Source organism: Balaenoptera ricei, chromosome 8 (genome assembly GCF_028023285.1).
Source record: "Balaenoptera ricei isolate mBalRic1 chromosome 8, mBalRic1.hap2, whole genome shotgun sequence".
Taxonomy (NCBI): Eukaryota; Metazoa; Chordata; class Mammalia; order Artiodactyla; family Balaenopteridae; genus Balaenoptera; species Balaenoptera ricei.
In genome coordinates, this window is record NC_082646.1 from 52,673,803 (window position 1) to 52,688,851 (window position 15,049).

The 15,049-nt window shown below is 49.7% G+C and overlaps 1 protein-coding gene and 1 long non-coding RNA gene across 2 annotated transcripts; both read left to right on the forward strand.

The window, feature by feature from the left end:
* Positions 1–841: 841 nt before the first annotated feature.
* Positions 842–2,572, forward strand: FAM181B (family with sequence similarity 181 member B). Its single transcript, XM_059929442.1, has one exon. The coding sequence runs from the start codon at positions 869–871 to the stop codon at positions 2,153–2,155; it is 1,287 nt and encodes a 428-aa protein (XP_059785425.1). The 5' UTR covers positions 842–868; the 3' UTR covers positions 2,156–2,572.
* Positions 2,573–14,356: 11,784 nt separating this feature from the next.
* Positions 14,357–14,801, forward strand: LOC132369760 (uncharacterized). Its single transcript, XR_009504472.1, has 3 exons — positions 14,357–14,430; positions 14,537–14,594; positions 14,762–14,801. It is a non-coding gene; the product is annotated as an uncharacterized LOC132369760 (long non-coding RNA).
* The last annotated feature ends 248 nt before the right edge of the window (positions 14,802–15,049 follow it).

Genomic DNA, 15,049 nt, shown 5'->3' on the forward strand with positions numbered 1-15,049 from the left:
CCTCAGTTTGCTATAAACAATTAACGGGTAGAAGAAAGAGTATCAGAGTTGAGAGTCCTGCAGGAACTCGAGTTAGAATCTCAGGACCAGGGCTAGAGCTTGAAGAGACACTAGTTTCCTTCTCCTATATGATAGGTGAGGAAGCCGAGAGAGAACATAAGTTTTGTCAAGGGCTTAGGAATGGCTTTGGAGTCAGCCTGGACTGGATATAGCTTTGGCCGACTCACTGAAACTCTCTAAGGCTCAGTTTCCTCATTTGTTAGATGGTGATAATAATACTGATACGTACTTTACAGGACTATTGTTCAACGGTTAAATGAGGAAATGCATGGACAGTGCCTGTCATAAGCAAGCTCCCCGTAGCTGATGGCTACTATTGTTACCAGAGCTGGGACTGAAACCCACGGGTCTGGACTCTTCCCTTCTCAGCCTCAGGGAGAGTGCCCAGCGCCAGGGCGTGGTTGTATCGGAGCTGGAGTCTGAGGACGGGCCATCCCACCCTCACGTCTTGCGGTTGGAGCTAGCCAAGAGAAACGCGCGGGGCGAAGGGAAACTAAGGGGTTAAGGCGATGAGCTTGAGAAAGCCCAGAAAACTAGAAAAGCGACCCCCTCACCCCCACCCCCGGCTTAGCCCAGCTAAGTAAGCCCCTCCCCTTCGCCACCGGGGCGGTCGCCGCGCGCTCCCTCCCTCCGCCCCTCGCTTACAAGACCTAATGAGCTCCCCCGGGAGGCCGAGCAGCGAGCCCGGCCCCAAGCGAGGAAGCTGCGCCGCGCGCACCGCGCCAGGGCGGGAGCCGGGCCTGGGCGGCGGGCGGGAAGCGGCCGGGGGCGCACGGGCGGCGCTGCGGGCCGCCCGGGAGCCGCGGCGATGGCAGTCCAGGCGGCGCTCCTCAGCACGCACCCCTTCGTCCCCTTCGGCTTCGGGGGCTCCCCTGACGGGCTGGGAGGCGCCTTCGGAGCCCTGGACAAGGGTTGCTGTTTCGAGGATGAGGAGACCGGGACACCGGCGGGCGCACTGCTGGCGGGCGCCGAGGGCGGGGACGTCCGCGAGGCCACCCGCGACCTGCTCAGCTTCATCGACTCGGCGTCCAGCAACATCAAGCTGGCGTTGGACAAGCCCGGCAAGTCGAAGCGGAAGGTGAACCACCGCAAGTACCTGCAGAAGCAGATCAAGCGCTGCAGCGGCCTCATGGGCGCCGCGCCCCCGGGCCCGCCCTCCCCGGGCGCCGCCGACACGCCCGCCAAGCGGCCGCTCGCCGCCGCCAGCGCCCAGACGGTCCCGGTCCAGGCCCACGGCAAGGCGGCCCCCCGGCGGGAGGCGTCGCAGGCCGCGGCGGCCGCCAGCCTGCAAAGCCGGAGCCTGGCCGCGCTCTTCGACTCGCTGCGCCACGTCCCCGGGGGCGCAGATCCTGCCGGGGCTGCGGAGGCGGCGCCCGCGGCCGGGCTCGTGGGAGCGGGCGCTGGGGGCTTGGGAGGGGACGCGGCCGGCCCCGCAGGGGGTCCGGCCGTCCCCGGCGCCAGGAAGGTCCCGCTGCGGGCCCGCAACCTGCCCCCGTCCTTCTTCACCGAGCCGTCCCGGGCGGGCGGCGGCGGGTGCGGCCCGTCGGGGCCCGGCGTGAGCTTGGGCGACCTGGAGAAGGGCGCCGAGGCCGCGGAGTTCTTCGAGCTGCTGGGGCCCGACTACGGCGCCGGCACCGAGGCGGGCGTCTTGCTCGCCGCGGAACCTCTCGATGTGTTCCTCACCGGAGCAGCCGTCCTAAGGGGACCCCCGGATTTGGAGCCCGGCCTCTTTGAGCCGCCACCCGCGATGGGGGGGAGCCTACTGTACCCCGAGCCCTGGAGCGCCCCGGGCGGCCCCACGACCAAGAAGTCACCCCTGGCTGCCCCCCGTGGTGGCTTGACCTTGAACGAGCCCTTGCGCCCCCTGTACCCAGCCAATGCGGACTCTCCGGGCGGGGACGACGGGCCCGGCCTTTTGGCCTCTTTCACCCCCTTCTTCTCAGACTGCGCTCTGCCCCCGCCGCCCCCGCCCCCGCCCCCGCAGGTGTCCTACGACTACAGCGCGGGCTACAGCCGCACGGCGTACGCCAGCCTTTGGAGACCGGACGGGATTTGGGAAGGGGCGCCCGGAGAGGAGGGGGCGCACCGGGACTGACTCGCGGTACTCTTCTCCCCCAGTGGAGACTGCTGTGGAGGCGGCCGCCTCTGGGTCTCTCCCAAGCCTAGAGAACGATGGGCAAATGCACGTGGAGTTGAAACGGGATTTTAAAAATTCAGTTAATAAAAGAAACTTAAGAAAAAGAGCTGAAGAGAAGTTGGGGGTTGTTTTAATCACAGCCTCGTGTTTAAAAAAAAAAAAAAAAAAAAAAGCCGTTGGAAGGTTCTTACCGGATCAGACAAGCCAAGAAATCAAGACGGGATTTGGGGAATGGGGTGGGGATGGCGGAAGGGGCAGGAGGTGGCTTCTGTAGCCACCTGTCCCTTCTCCAACTTTTCATCAAAAGGTCAGTGTATTTAGTGTGCTTGCCCCCTCCAAACAGTGCCCTGGGCCCTCCCCTCCCCTCCCCTTAGAGTGCGTTATGAATTAAAGTCTGTATTGAAAAGAATGGAGCAGAGGTATGTTGTTATTGATTTGGGTGTTCTCTTAGAGGACGGTTTCCTGTGTGGTCTTTGCCTTGGTAGGTGAGAGTGTTATTGAGGACGTGAGGCCAGTGTGCACTGCCGACCTCCCCTGTGCTGGTCCCGGGTATGCGTCTCTCTCTGTCACTTTTCGTCCTAGGTTTCTTCAGGCTCCCTTCTTTCTTCCGTCTCTTTAACTTTCCCCCTCTTATCAGTGCCCTTGTTCACTTTTCTTTCTCTGGCCTCTCATTGCTCTGTCTATTTTTTCCTGTGGGCTTTTCTTGCAAATTTCTGATGTAGGAGGCTTAAATTTAGCAAACCTGGGGTCCATTTCTCTCCTTTTCCCATTCTTCAACCACTTTGGGAGGGGGAGACTGGGCAAGTTATAACATCTTTGCATCGAAGTTTCTTTATCTGAGAGGGTGGGGACGACGATATTCCTCCACTTTTCACTTCTTCACAGCTTGTTGGGTAGCTCAGAGGGAAAATACATAACATGCCTTGAGCACCCCACCCCCAGGCCAGTGCTTGATTGGTTCTGCAGGTATATATACTTTATATACCTATATAAATGTTTTCTACATTTGGAAGCCATTAGGATTGCAAGTCCCATGCTCTTTGTTGGTCCATCTATTTGCCTGGTGATTGCCCTTTCCCTTACAAGCTGTACACTCTCTCCACCCTCTGTCATCCTGTTCCACTCTGCCCCCTCCCCCCCCCCCCCGTTGGTTTCTGCCTCCCTGTGCTTCCTCACACCCTTACACCCACGTTCTCTCCATGAAAGGGAATAGTGAAAGTGTGAAGTTTCCCAAGGAGACTCTTCCCTGGATAGCAGGTTTGATGAATGGAATCTGAAGGGGCCCTGGAGTCTGATCCGTTCATCAGAGGGAGATTGGGGAAAAATCAGAAATGTTTTAACCAGCCATGAAGTGGCAGAGAGGACTCATGGCATATCAGGATCATTGAAGGGCAGAGGAGGAAAGACTGGGTGGGAAGTGAGCTGCTGGAAAGAAAAAAGTGAGCCCTTCAGTTCTGCAGCCTTGCTGGTGAAAATGTCTGGAGAGACCAACACCCAGACAATACGAGATGTTGCCTACTGGTTATGTTGCAGAGGAGAGAGAGCTGCCTCTGTTCAGGCAGCCAAGGTAGATTGTAAGAGTATCCACATGTGAGAAAGTTGAAACCCAGTGTTATGCAAAAGATTTTAAAATCTAGATCAGTGTTTGCCCAAATCAAAAGTACTGCAATCTTTTCAGAAAAGAATTTGGGAAAAAAAACAAAAGATACTGAGCCATGGCAGACAGCTTTCAATGCTATCCCTAAGTCACTTTCTTCTGCATAAAACCTGTCTTAAGAAAGCACCACAAGAAATACAGCAGAGAGTCATGTTAACTATGAAAAGAACATTTGCAACTTCAGAAACTTGGTGTCTATTAAATTGCAAGGTGGTGACAAATGATTAATTCCATTGTGCTAGCAGAATATTATTCAGCAATTATTTAATTTATTGAAATGACTTTATGCTGTTATGATCCCCATTTGAAAAGTGAGGCTCAGACAGGTTAAATAACTTGCCAAAAGCAAGTAGTGGGTCCAAGATCCAGATCTGTAAGTGTCCTGTCACCAAGACCTGTCAGTTACTTTACTTCTGTTGTGCTTTGTTAGTGTGTACGGTTTCCAGTCCCCTGCATTACGCTACTAGCAGGGATTCAATGTCACCACCATTGACATTTTGGGCAGGTTAATTCTTTGCTGTGGGGACTGCCCTGTGCATAGTAGGATGTTTAGCAGCATCCCTGGCCTCTACCCACTAGATGCCAATAGCACTCCCCTACTTGTGACAATCAAAAATATCTCCATTACCACAGATCCCCTGGGGGGCGAAATTGCTACCAGTTGAAAACCACTATGCTAGACAAACATATAAGCAGCATCTATGGGGTGCCTGGCACTTTCACGTACATGACCTCATTTAATACTTACAAAGGTTTGTGCTTAGGTATTGTTATTATCCTCACTGTTACAGGTGAAAAGTAAGAAGGGCAAAGGGAGGGGCTAAATCAATCAGCGTAGCTACATCTCATCTCTGCTAATTTACCAGCCATGGACTAGCTAACTGTATTGAAACGAAGTCCTCCCCTTGGCTAAACTGGATAACTATCCCAAAGCGTTACCATGAGGATTTGGCATAGGGTATGTATAAATGCCCACCGCCAGAGAAAGAGAGTTCTTAGTACCAGGTGGCCAAGTCTTGGCATTATGCCAAGGTTCCAAACCATCCAGGATGCCAAGAATGTGTGCTTGGCCCCTACGTAGCCTCCAAATTGCCCCATCTCTGATTCCTCTTCTCCCCATGTTGCTTTCCAGGCTGAGCTCATGTATGTCTGACTGTGCCACCTACCACAGTACAGTAAGGAGTGCCCATTAATAATAGTCCTGCCAAAGGCTGAGTATATTTTTTGCTTCCTCTCATGTTTCATTTTCTCCTGAAGCCTGTTAGAAAGTATTTTTGTCTCCTGTCTAGCCACGTACTTGCCCATAGACAAGTCTTTTTAAGTGCAATGGTAGATATTATTCAAGACTGGAAATACGTTATAATATGCTTGTAGTTGTATGACTTTGGGCAGGCTGGGGATCTTAGCCTAGCTGGTGATAATAATTACGTTATATGCTGCGTATTCAGGATTCCCCATCTCAGCTGGGCATTCCTGGGTGCTTGGAATGTGCTTTACTGTTTTCTTACATCTCCAAGCCTTTGCTCATCTCCATTTAAGCCTCAACCCCACCCCTCTCCTCACTCCGCATCCTGACAAGATGGAAAGCATCTGTTGTAATCCCCCTCCATTTCCCATTCCCACTTTCACACATCGGATTTTCTCTCAGGCAGGTGGGACCTTCTCCTACCCTCGGGACTCAGCATCCTGCCTCTTCTACTTCATGAGGACAAGATGCTGCTCCAGCAATTATCCTTAGTCTCCTATATCTCCAGCCTCATCCTCACTTTTTCCTTTCATTATAGAAATAAGCCTTCAGCATGGTTTAAAAAATAAGAAAGAGGGGGAATAGAGAGGTGAAAAATTCTCTCGACCCTGTTTCCTTCTCTAGATATTACTCTATCTTCTTCTCTTTAGAGTTGAGTCTCTCAGAAAAAGAATCCACACTTATTTGCCTTCATCTCACCTGCTATTTAAACCTGAACTATTTTGAGTCCTAAGGTGACCAAACATCCCAGCTTGCATAGGACTGTCCCAGACAGAGTTATGTTGCCTGGAGCAGTGTGTTTGGTGGCAGGCATAGAGGATATTGTGACATGCTTTCAATCACTTGTTCCACCCATAGATTGTGACCAGAATTTTCCTCTGTGAGATTAACAATAACTAGAAGCCCTGTTCTCAGTGAATCTAAAATTGAGTTGGACAGTTCAGACTATAGGTACAAGAGATGTTTAGTGCCAATATGAGAGTGAAGAAGCAATACAGGAAAATAATCTGAGGGATGTCACAAAGTACTCGATAGTTTAATTCCTAAATGAATAGTATAGGCAGGTTTTTTGTTTTTTGCTTTTTTGCTTACAAAGTGTGATGTTACTAGAAACATATTCCAGGTTGAGAAACACCATATTTATTTTTTCATAGAATGTGATGGCAGGGATGGAGAGGAGAGAGAGAGAGAGAGAGAGAGAGAGAGAGAGAGAGAGAAAGGAGGGAGAATATGTGGCTAGATTCCTGGCAATGGACTCAAGATCCACTTATTACCTAGAATAAATGTTATGGGTTGGATTGTGTTCCCTCAAAAAGATATGTTGAAGTCCCAACTCCCAGGCCCTCAGAATGTGACCTTATTCGGAAATAGGGTCTTACCTAATCAGAGGTTATCAAGTTAAAATGAGGTCACTAGGGTGGGAGCTATTCCAATATGACTGGTGTCCTTATAAAAAGGAGAAATTTGGACACAGAGACAGACGCAAAGAGAGAAGACAATGTGAAGATACAAAGGGAGAAGACAGCCATGTGACTGGAGTGATGCATCTACAAGCTAAGGAGTGCCAAGGATTGCCCACAAACCCCAGAATCTAGAAGAGGCAAGGAAGCATCTCTCTCTAGCACCTTCACAGAGACTCTACCGACACCTTGATTTCAGACTGCTAGGCTCCAGAACTGTGAGACAATACATTTCTATTGTTTTAAGCCAATTAGAGGCACTTTGTTATAGCAGTCCTAGGAAACTAATAAAGTAATGAACACTATGACAAGCAAAATTAAATCCTATTTATTGGGCCACACAAAGTTTTTTTTTTTTTTTGCATGCTTAAACAAGACTTATGTAACTATGCCATATTTTATTTCATTTCACTTCATTTCATTTTAGGAAATACTAGGAAAGGGACTCTGAACAGATGTAACACAACCTCTAGAAGCTGTCCACAATTTGAGGGATAGACTGTCAGCAGCCAAGAATGCTAGGGAATAGACTGAGCAGCTCAGTTCATGCCCAGGCTTGGTCAGAATGGGCTGCATCTGGCAGAGACTGCTGACTTGTTATGCACTCTGAGGCTCTTGTTGAACCGCATCACATCCAGTGTCACTTGGCTGCAAATCCTCAGCCTCTGGGCCAGGAAGAACCTACCCTGACAGTGCAAGGGGGTCTGCTCCTCACCAAGAAGTGGGTCTACTGGACAAGCATTTGTGTGCTCAAGTTTGTGCAGCCTTTCCCCTGTCTTCCTTGGTGTGTGCTTGATTGGTATGGCACTGCTTTTGCCCTGTCTCCCACTCATGTTCAGCTGTGTCTGGAGCTCTATTGGGACACCCAGTTCACTTCGCAGGGGCCTGGCCCTTTGTTTTCACTAGACTTGAGGCTTGTGAACGCAGGCATTGTGTGTGTCCTGTTCATTGTTGTACTTCCAGGGACTATCTGTGTCTGACATACAGGGACTCAAACACTTATCAAGTGAACAAATTGCCAGCCCTCCTTGCTATTGGCAAGACTGTCCTTCCTTGCTACCAAATTCTCTGCCAGCTCCAGCCACTACTTCAAGATGCCGTCGAAGATGGCTTGGAACTGAAATGCTGCCTCTCATGTAACTGCCATTCCTGGATTCTAACAGGTCTGAATGTCTCACCTGCCCCTCTCATCCTCTCTTCCCCTCAACACATTTCCAAGTCCAAGTCCCACTTGCCTCTGGGACCTTGTGACTAAGCTGCTTTCCTAGACCCTGATCCTAATCAGTATCTCTAGCCCTGTTCCAGTTTCTTTGTAATATTTACCCCACGAAAGACCCCCACTTTTCATTTCCCAAAAGGAGAAGTTTTTGTTAAAGTCAGAAATTAGTAGAATTCTTAAAAACACGTGAAATTAACTATATAAGTCATGATTCTATGTGTTTGGCAGCAGTGTAAAAATAACTATTTTTTTCAAGGTAGAAAATAGTAGTAAAGAAATACCAGTCAGGAGGAGGGATGTCAGCGAGATGACAGAATAGATGGTCCCAGTTTGTCTCCTTCACAGAAAGACCAACTAGCAACTGTGCACAACAAGACACCTCTGAAGATTCCAGAACCCAGGAGTGGGGTTGAAGCATACCCTTGGATCACAGAAACCAGGAAACACTGCATTAGAAGGGTAAGGGCAGGACTTCCCTTTGAATGCATTGCCCCTCCCCCAGGCTGGCCTGGCTCTGTACCTAGAAGGTCCCCCCAGGGCCTACAACTTCTCCTGTGGGAAAAAGAGAGTTCAAGTGGACATCCAGCTTCCCCAGCATTCCAGGATGCTTCCCAGGAGGCCCACTGCAATCTTGCCTTACAGGAATCACTGGGGGAATCAGTAGGGTTAGACCAGCAGGGATCAGCTAGAGACGGAGAAGGGGATGAGGCTCATAGTAAGCAGCATGTGGGTCTTGGCCGTCTGTGTTCCTGCTCGTGGTGGCACCTGAGCAGAGAGCCCAGCTGGGGGCCATGCCTATCCACAGAGCTGAGGTAGCGGCCCTGTCTGGCCAGGGAGCTCTTTGGGCAGTTCTGTCCAGTTTGGGTCCACAGCCAATGGGCTGTCCAGCTGTAGATCTCATTCTGTGGCCCCACCTGGACAGGGTGCCAAGCCCTCAGCCCGGCCTGGTTGCTGAGCACAGCCTCCAGCCCTGCCTGACAAGAGGGCACGAGGAGAGAATCCTGAGCAGCCTCTGAGCCCAGTTTACTGCCCTGATTGGGCAGGGAGCCAAGCCAGCAGCCCTACATAGCATCAGAGCACAGACTGTGGCCTCACCCAACCAGAGAGGCTGGGCACTAATCCTGCCCAGTCTCAGAGCCTAAGGCCCAGGTTGATTATTGAGCATAGCTGGTGGCCCAACCCAGTCAGGGAGCTGGGCCAACAGCAGAGCACAGCCAGCGGCCTGTCCAACTGTGGATGACAGCCTGTGGCCCTACCAAACTATGGGACACAGCCTGTGGCCCTGTCTGATCATACAGTCAAGCCAGCTGCATTTTATGAGGCTAGCATCTCCCTGATACCCCTCGACTGAAAAACAATGCACAACCTAAAAGTTGAGAGTTTTGTTTTATTCAGCAGGCAAAACTGAGGACTTAAGCCCGGGACACAGCATCTCAGAGACTGCTTCCAAAGAGGTAAGGGAGGAGTCGGGATATGTGGGAGTTTTTGCCACAAAGACCAGGTAGTTGGAACATCAAAAGATTACTGTTAACTGAAGAAAACCAGACATCTCAAGTTAAGGAATTTAGTGCTTTTCTATGTGTGGGAAGATGCAAGGGTCTGGGCTCACTGAAATCATTCCTTTGATATGCATGTCAGCTATCTGGGGCCAGTATCCTGTGCTTTCTCACCCTGAATCCCCTCAGGGTGCGTAGTTGGGGGTGAGGGCTTGGCTATGGGCAGCCTATTTGTCTCCATCGTGAGTTCCCTCAGAGCTCACCGTCTGGGTGGCTGTAGTGGCTTTATGGCTGCAACATCCTTTTTTTACTGATATGGCAGGCAACAATTTTTTCATTGACATACCAAAGCCAGATAACAACACTCTATGAAGAGAAAATTAAAGGCCATATCCCTGAGGAATATTGAAGCAAAATCTTCAACAAAATATTAGCAAATCAAATTCAACGGTACATTAAAAGGATCATACATTATGATTAAATGCAATTTTTTCCATCAATCAGTTCACGCCTGACCAGGAGAATCCCTAGTATCTACCTTCACAGAAGACAAGAACACAATAACAGCATGCAGTAAGCAGGGACTCGGAGCAGGAGTGGTCTAACTTGCATGAACAAAACCACAATTTGGGGACAACTACAGCTAGGTTTCTTTATGTTTAATTAATTGCTCAACAACCTACTGCCTTATTTGCATGAATTCTTAGTATCTCTCTGCTCACCCCAGAGCATGCCAGAACCTGGAGGCTTACACGGTCCAATAGACATAGAGTCCAAAAAGGGGATTCAGACTGGCTTTGCCATTCAAATGAGTCTAGAACTGGGGTCTATAAATCTGCTACTGTCATTGCTTGTCATGCAGCTCGGTTTCACAGAGTTGTACAGATCATATACACTGTGGAGCTTACACATCCAAGGAGATGAGAGGAAACTAAAATCCAGCCCATGCTTACTCTTGGGCCACTAAACTGGCACCCAAGGAAAGGGATGCCTTCTTCATTTTAAATTTGTACAAAGACGCTAAATATGTAGCTCTGACCCTGGGTGTCACCACTGAAAACTGGTCTTACTCAGAAGAACAGACCTGTTGGTGCAGCTGAACCCATTTGCTGCAAAAGTGCCATGTGCATTGTGGGAAGACAATCTCCTCCCAGGAGCACCAGGTCAGGACTAGTCTGGAACCGCTACCTCAGGGATCAGCACCACCAACACTCTCCTTCTCTCTTTCTAGGATCTACTTGGGTCATCAGCTTTTCCTTTTAAACCCTTTCCCTGAACTATGGGTGTTATGGATTGAATGTGTGTGTCCCCCCCAAATCTGTATGTTGAAACCTTAATCTCCAATGTCGTGGTATTTGGAGTTGGGGACTTTCGGAGTTAATTAGGTCATGAGGATGGTGCTTTTATGAATGGAATTAGTGCCCTTAAAAGAAGAGGCAAGAAAGCTAGCTCACTCTCTTCCTCTTCCTCTACTGTGAGGACACAGAGAGAAGCAGGGGCCTTACCAAGAACCCCACCATGCTGGCACCCTGATCTCAAACTTTCCGCCTCTGGAACTAGGAGAAATAAATGTCTATGGTTTCAGCCACCCATTCTATGGTAACTGTTATAGCTGCCCAAGCTGACTAAGGCAATGGGGCCCCTCATTTTTAAGGGAGGCTTCCTCAGAGTTCACAGTTGATTTCCTGTTCCAACCTTTTTTTTTTTTTTAATTTTATTTATTTATTTTTTGGCTGCGTTGGGTCTTCGTTGCTGTGCATGGGCTTTCTCTAGTTGTGGCGAGCGGGGCCTACTCTTCGTTGCGGTGTGTGGGCTTCTCATTGCGGTGGCTTCTCTTGTTGCAGAGCATGGGCTCTAGGCATGTGGGCTTCAGTAGTTGTGGCATGCGGGCTCAGTAGTTGTGGCTCGCGGGCTCAGTAGTTGTGGCTTGCGGGCTCTAGAGTGCAGGCGCAGTAGTTGTGGCACACGGGCTTAGTTGCTCCGCAGCATGCGGGATCTTCCCGGACCAGGGCTCGAACCCATGTCCCCTGCGTTGGCAGGCGGATTCTTAACCACTGCACCACCAGGGAGGTTCCCCAGCCTATTCTAACCTAGCTGGCAACTCCTACCTTCTGGTAGGGGCCGCTGTGGGTGGGTCCTGGCTACATTTCTTAGGTGGTCTGAATGTTGAGGGGCACCTTTGGAGCCAGACAGTCAGACAGAACTGAATGTTAATTCCTGCATTGCTCTCTGAGCTGTGTGCCCTTGGGCAGAATAGTAAACCAGAGCCTCAGCTTTCTCTTCTGTCAAATGGCAATAATGATATCACGTAGGGTTGTGGCTCCATTAGGTGATGTATATAGAGCCCCAGGCATTATCTAAAGACCCTTTTAAACCTGTCACTCTTATTGTAACTACTATTGCCCAGAGAGGCCTCAGTAGAGAGCAGGAAAAGTGCCTCAGACTTTGTGGTCGTTTCTCTTCCCAGCATCCAGTGAGGAAGGGCTCTGGATGCCCCGAGATTTTCATCTCAGGATTTAAAAGGTCACTGGAAGCTCTGGCACTGAAAACGCCCGATCCCTCCACAATGACTCGGAATCCGTGACTAACGGGCCCCTTCACATGAGCTGGTTCCTAAAGAAGCGATGGCGGCGGAGGGAGCCTTTACCCCAGAAGACAAAACAAAACCGGCACAAAGGACTCGCAGCGGCGGCGGGCGGGAGTGGTGCATCCTGCCCACGCTCTGCGCTCTGGTCCTTCTCCCGGCCGGGCCTCCCTCCGAGGGCTCGATGGCGGGTGGTCAGCTTTGTTCCCCGGGGAGGTGCAGGACGCCCGGGTCCTGGGTGCGGAGTGCTGCTCAGAATCCGATCTCTCAATCAGTTCTGCCCGTGACAACAGGATTTCATTGTGTGGCAGGGGACCAAAGTGCCCAGAGAACCCCGGACACGTTTGAACAGTAGCCCAGCACTCGGGCGGAATCTGAATCACCTTGGCAAAGGCCCGGGTCATGGGTGGCTGCCAGAGCAGCCGCTCTTACCCACCCCCCGGTGGCATGAGGAAACAGGAAGCCTGCAGTCTGACCTTAATTACTGTCCTCTCTCCGAGCAGAGGTAGGGGTGGGGAGCTTACCTTAGCGCCTATGTGCCACTGCACACCAACGGCCAAGAGCAAGCTGGAACACTGGAGACTTGGGTAACAATCACAGCTACACCAGCTGCGCCTGGACCTGCAGTGGGCACAGACCCAGGCAGATCTGTGCTGAATTCTGTTCCGGCCTTTTCCTAGTGATGCCATTGGTTGTTACAGAACCTTTCTGAGTGTTGGTTTTCTCATCTGGAGAGTGCGAATAAAAACATTCCCTGCTGTTCAGGGCAGGTCTGACCATAAGAAATCATGTATATAGCTATTGGCAAAGGGTCAGGAACACAGCAGACTCCCAGGCAACAGTCGGTATCCTTGCTTCTTACTGGGATGCAACCAACTCTGCTATTTACAAGCACTGGGTAAGTCATGTCACTTGAACATTTTTGAGTATCATCTATAAAACGAGGACACTGGTGTCTCCACATGTTGGTTGTGAGATGAACTGAAATGTAAACAGCCTGTCTGCCACAGTGTCTGCAGCGTTCAAGGCGTTTAGTAAATATTAGCGGAATCTGAAAATCATGGGGTGAGAGAATACGATCCCCTCCTTAGCTGTGGATTTATTTCCATTTCACCTGGAGTCTGAGGAAGATCAAAGTCCTGTTGGCTCTTTAATGGTTCCCAACTCTAAGCTCATGCTTATAACTGACTTCTAGGTCAGTTTGATATCATTTCTTCTGCATGATACTTGTCATTTCCTTTTGGCTAGGGAAAAGTTTCAAACATAACAGCAAATCATGGCGAGCAGAATGGTCCTCAGTCCTGGCTGATCTTCAGAATCACCTGTGGTGAGACAAGGGCTTGAAAAACATCCCCAGCTCCGCCAACACTCCCTGAAGTGGCTGGTCCAACTGGGCCAGGCTTGGAGCCCACTTTGAAGACCACTGTTCTGTGCCACGTGCTTCTCATAGGGTGCTGAGGACTGGCTGCTTCTTCTATTGCCTGCTTGCTCCTCAGCCTCTGTCAATACCTTTTTTGTTTTTCTATTTTCTTTATTCACATAGTTGACAAAATGTACAACTAGAGCATGTACAAGTTAGGGCTAATCTTGACACTGGACAAAGTTATAGGGTCATGTTTGATGGGAGAGAGGAAATAGTTCTTTTCTAAACATTTAAAAAGAATTTAAATATTTATACTCTATGTGGCAGCAAGCGGATAAAATTGGCCTTTGGGCCAATTAAAGTGTTTGGTGTTAAGTTTAAAAAAACCTATTTTAAGAGGAAATCTGGAAATGTGGATTATAGCCTTAGCCCTGTCAAAATGGGCAGGTTCCTAAACTTCCCTGAATCTCAGTATTTTCCTCTGTGAGATGAATATAGTGAAGACACTACTTGTCCTGTTTACTTCATTATGCCATAGTGAGGAGAGAGGGAATTAAAGAATGGGCAGTGTTTTGTAAAATGCAGAGCACAGAACAATGGAAAGAATCACAAGTTCTGCATCTGCCTCTAACTTGCCTTGTGACCTCGGGCAAGGTAATTTTCATTTTAGTCCCTCGGTTTCCCCACCTGCAAAGTGGGACCAACAATGCCTAATGTCCGCCTCAGTGGGATGTCATGGGGACAAAATAGAGGATGTTTGTGAAAGCACTTGGAAAAGCCGGAAACCTGTCTTAAATGGCTGTAGTGTTAGAGTCTCCACTTCACGAGGATGAAATGAAGTTAGTGTGGGGCGATGTCCCACTGAGCATCCGGGGCAGAGCTGGGGTTCTAACCAGGCCTGGTGGGCTCAGCGTCTCTGCCTCTGGTGGACATTCCCAGTGCCCTTCGTAACTGCGCTGCCTGCCTTCTCTTTTCTCTCAGTTGCTAATCTTTCTGAGGTGCAGGCAGGCCCAGACCCATTCTTTGGGTGAGGCCAGGAAGAATAGGTCCATTTACATCTCTGTTCAGGTACTGGAAAATCCTTTTATCCTGCATCGCTGAGAAGCATCTGAGATAAAAACTTGGGGAATCCAAAGGCCTAAAGAGCCACCTAGTGATGACACATGCAAAGGACTCTATCTTTCGTCAGTAGCTTCATTGGCACAGAGGTAATAGGGATGCATTTGTTTTCTTCCTCTCTTAAATTTGTGCCTACCCTGGCAACCACCGAACGGAGATTGATGTAACTGTGCCTCTTCTCTGCTTGTAAACCAGATTGCTGAGTGATGCTGAATGAAAGCTGGGGATTCCTGCAGACCTGAACTGCTACAAAGTATGGTTTCCACTCTCAGTTTCCAATTTGTAGTTAGATGCGTGCATGTGACTGAGTTTTAGGTGATGGAATGTGAGTGAAAGTGATGTGCTTCACTTGTAGGTTGGCCCCCTAAAACTTCCCTTGTGTGATCCTCCATGCTTTTTCTCCTTTGTGGTTTGATGCAGATGGGCATGGCAGTCTTGGAATTCATGCGCTGAAGGTGGAGCCACAAGATGAAAGGAATCTAGATCTCCAAGTCATTCTTTAGAGGACAGCCGCCAGTCAGTGAAGAAAACTTCTTTTGGACTTTATATGAGCAAGAAATAAACCTGTATCGTGCTTCAGCTGTAAGTCATCTTTGCGTTTGTTTGTTACAGAAGTTAGAGGGAACTTAACCAATACAGGTGTGCCTGCTGGTTATGGTAATCAGATCAACAATGGGAATTAGAGACAGGTTTACCATGGTTTACCAT

What these genes read in the sequence shown, in the direction of transcription:
- FAM181B (XM_059929442.1), top strand. Translation starts at nt 869, where the DNA reads ATGGCAGTCCAGGCGGCGCTCCTCAGCACGCACCCCTTCGTCCCCTTC.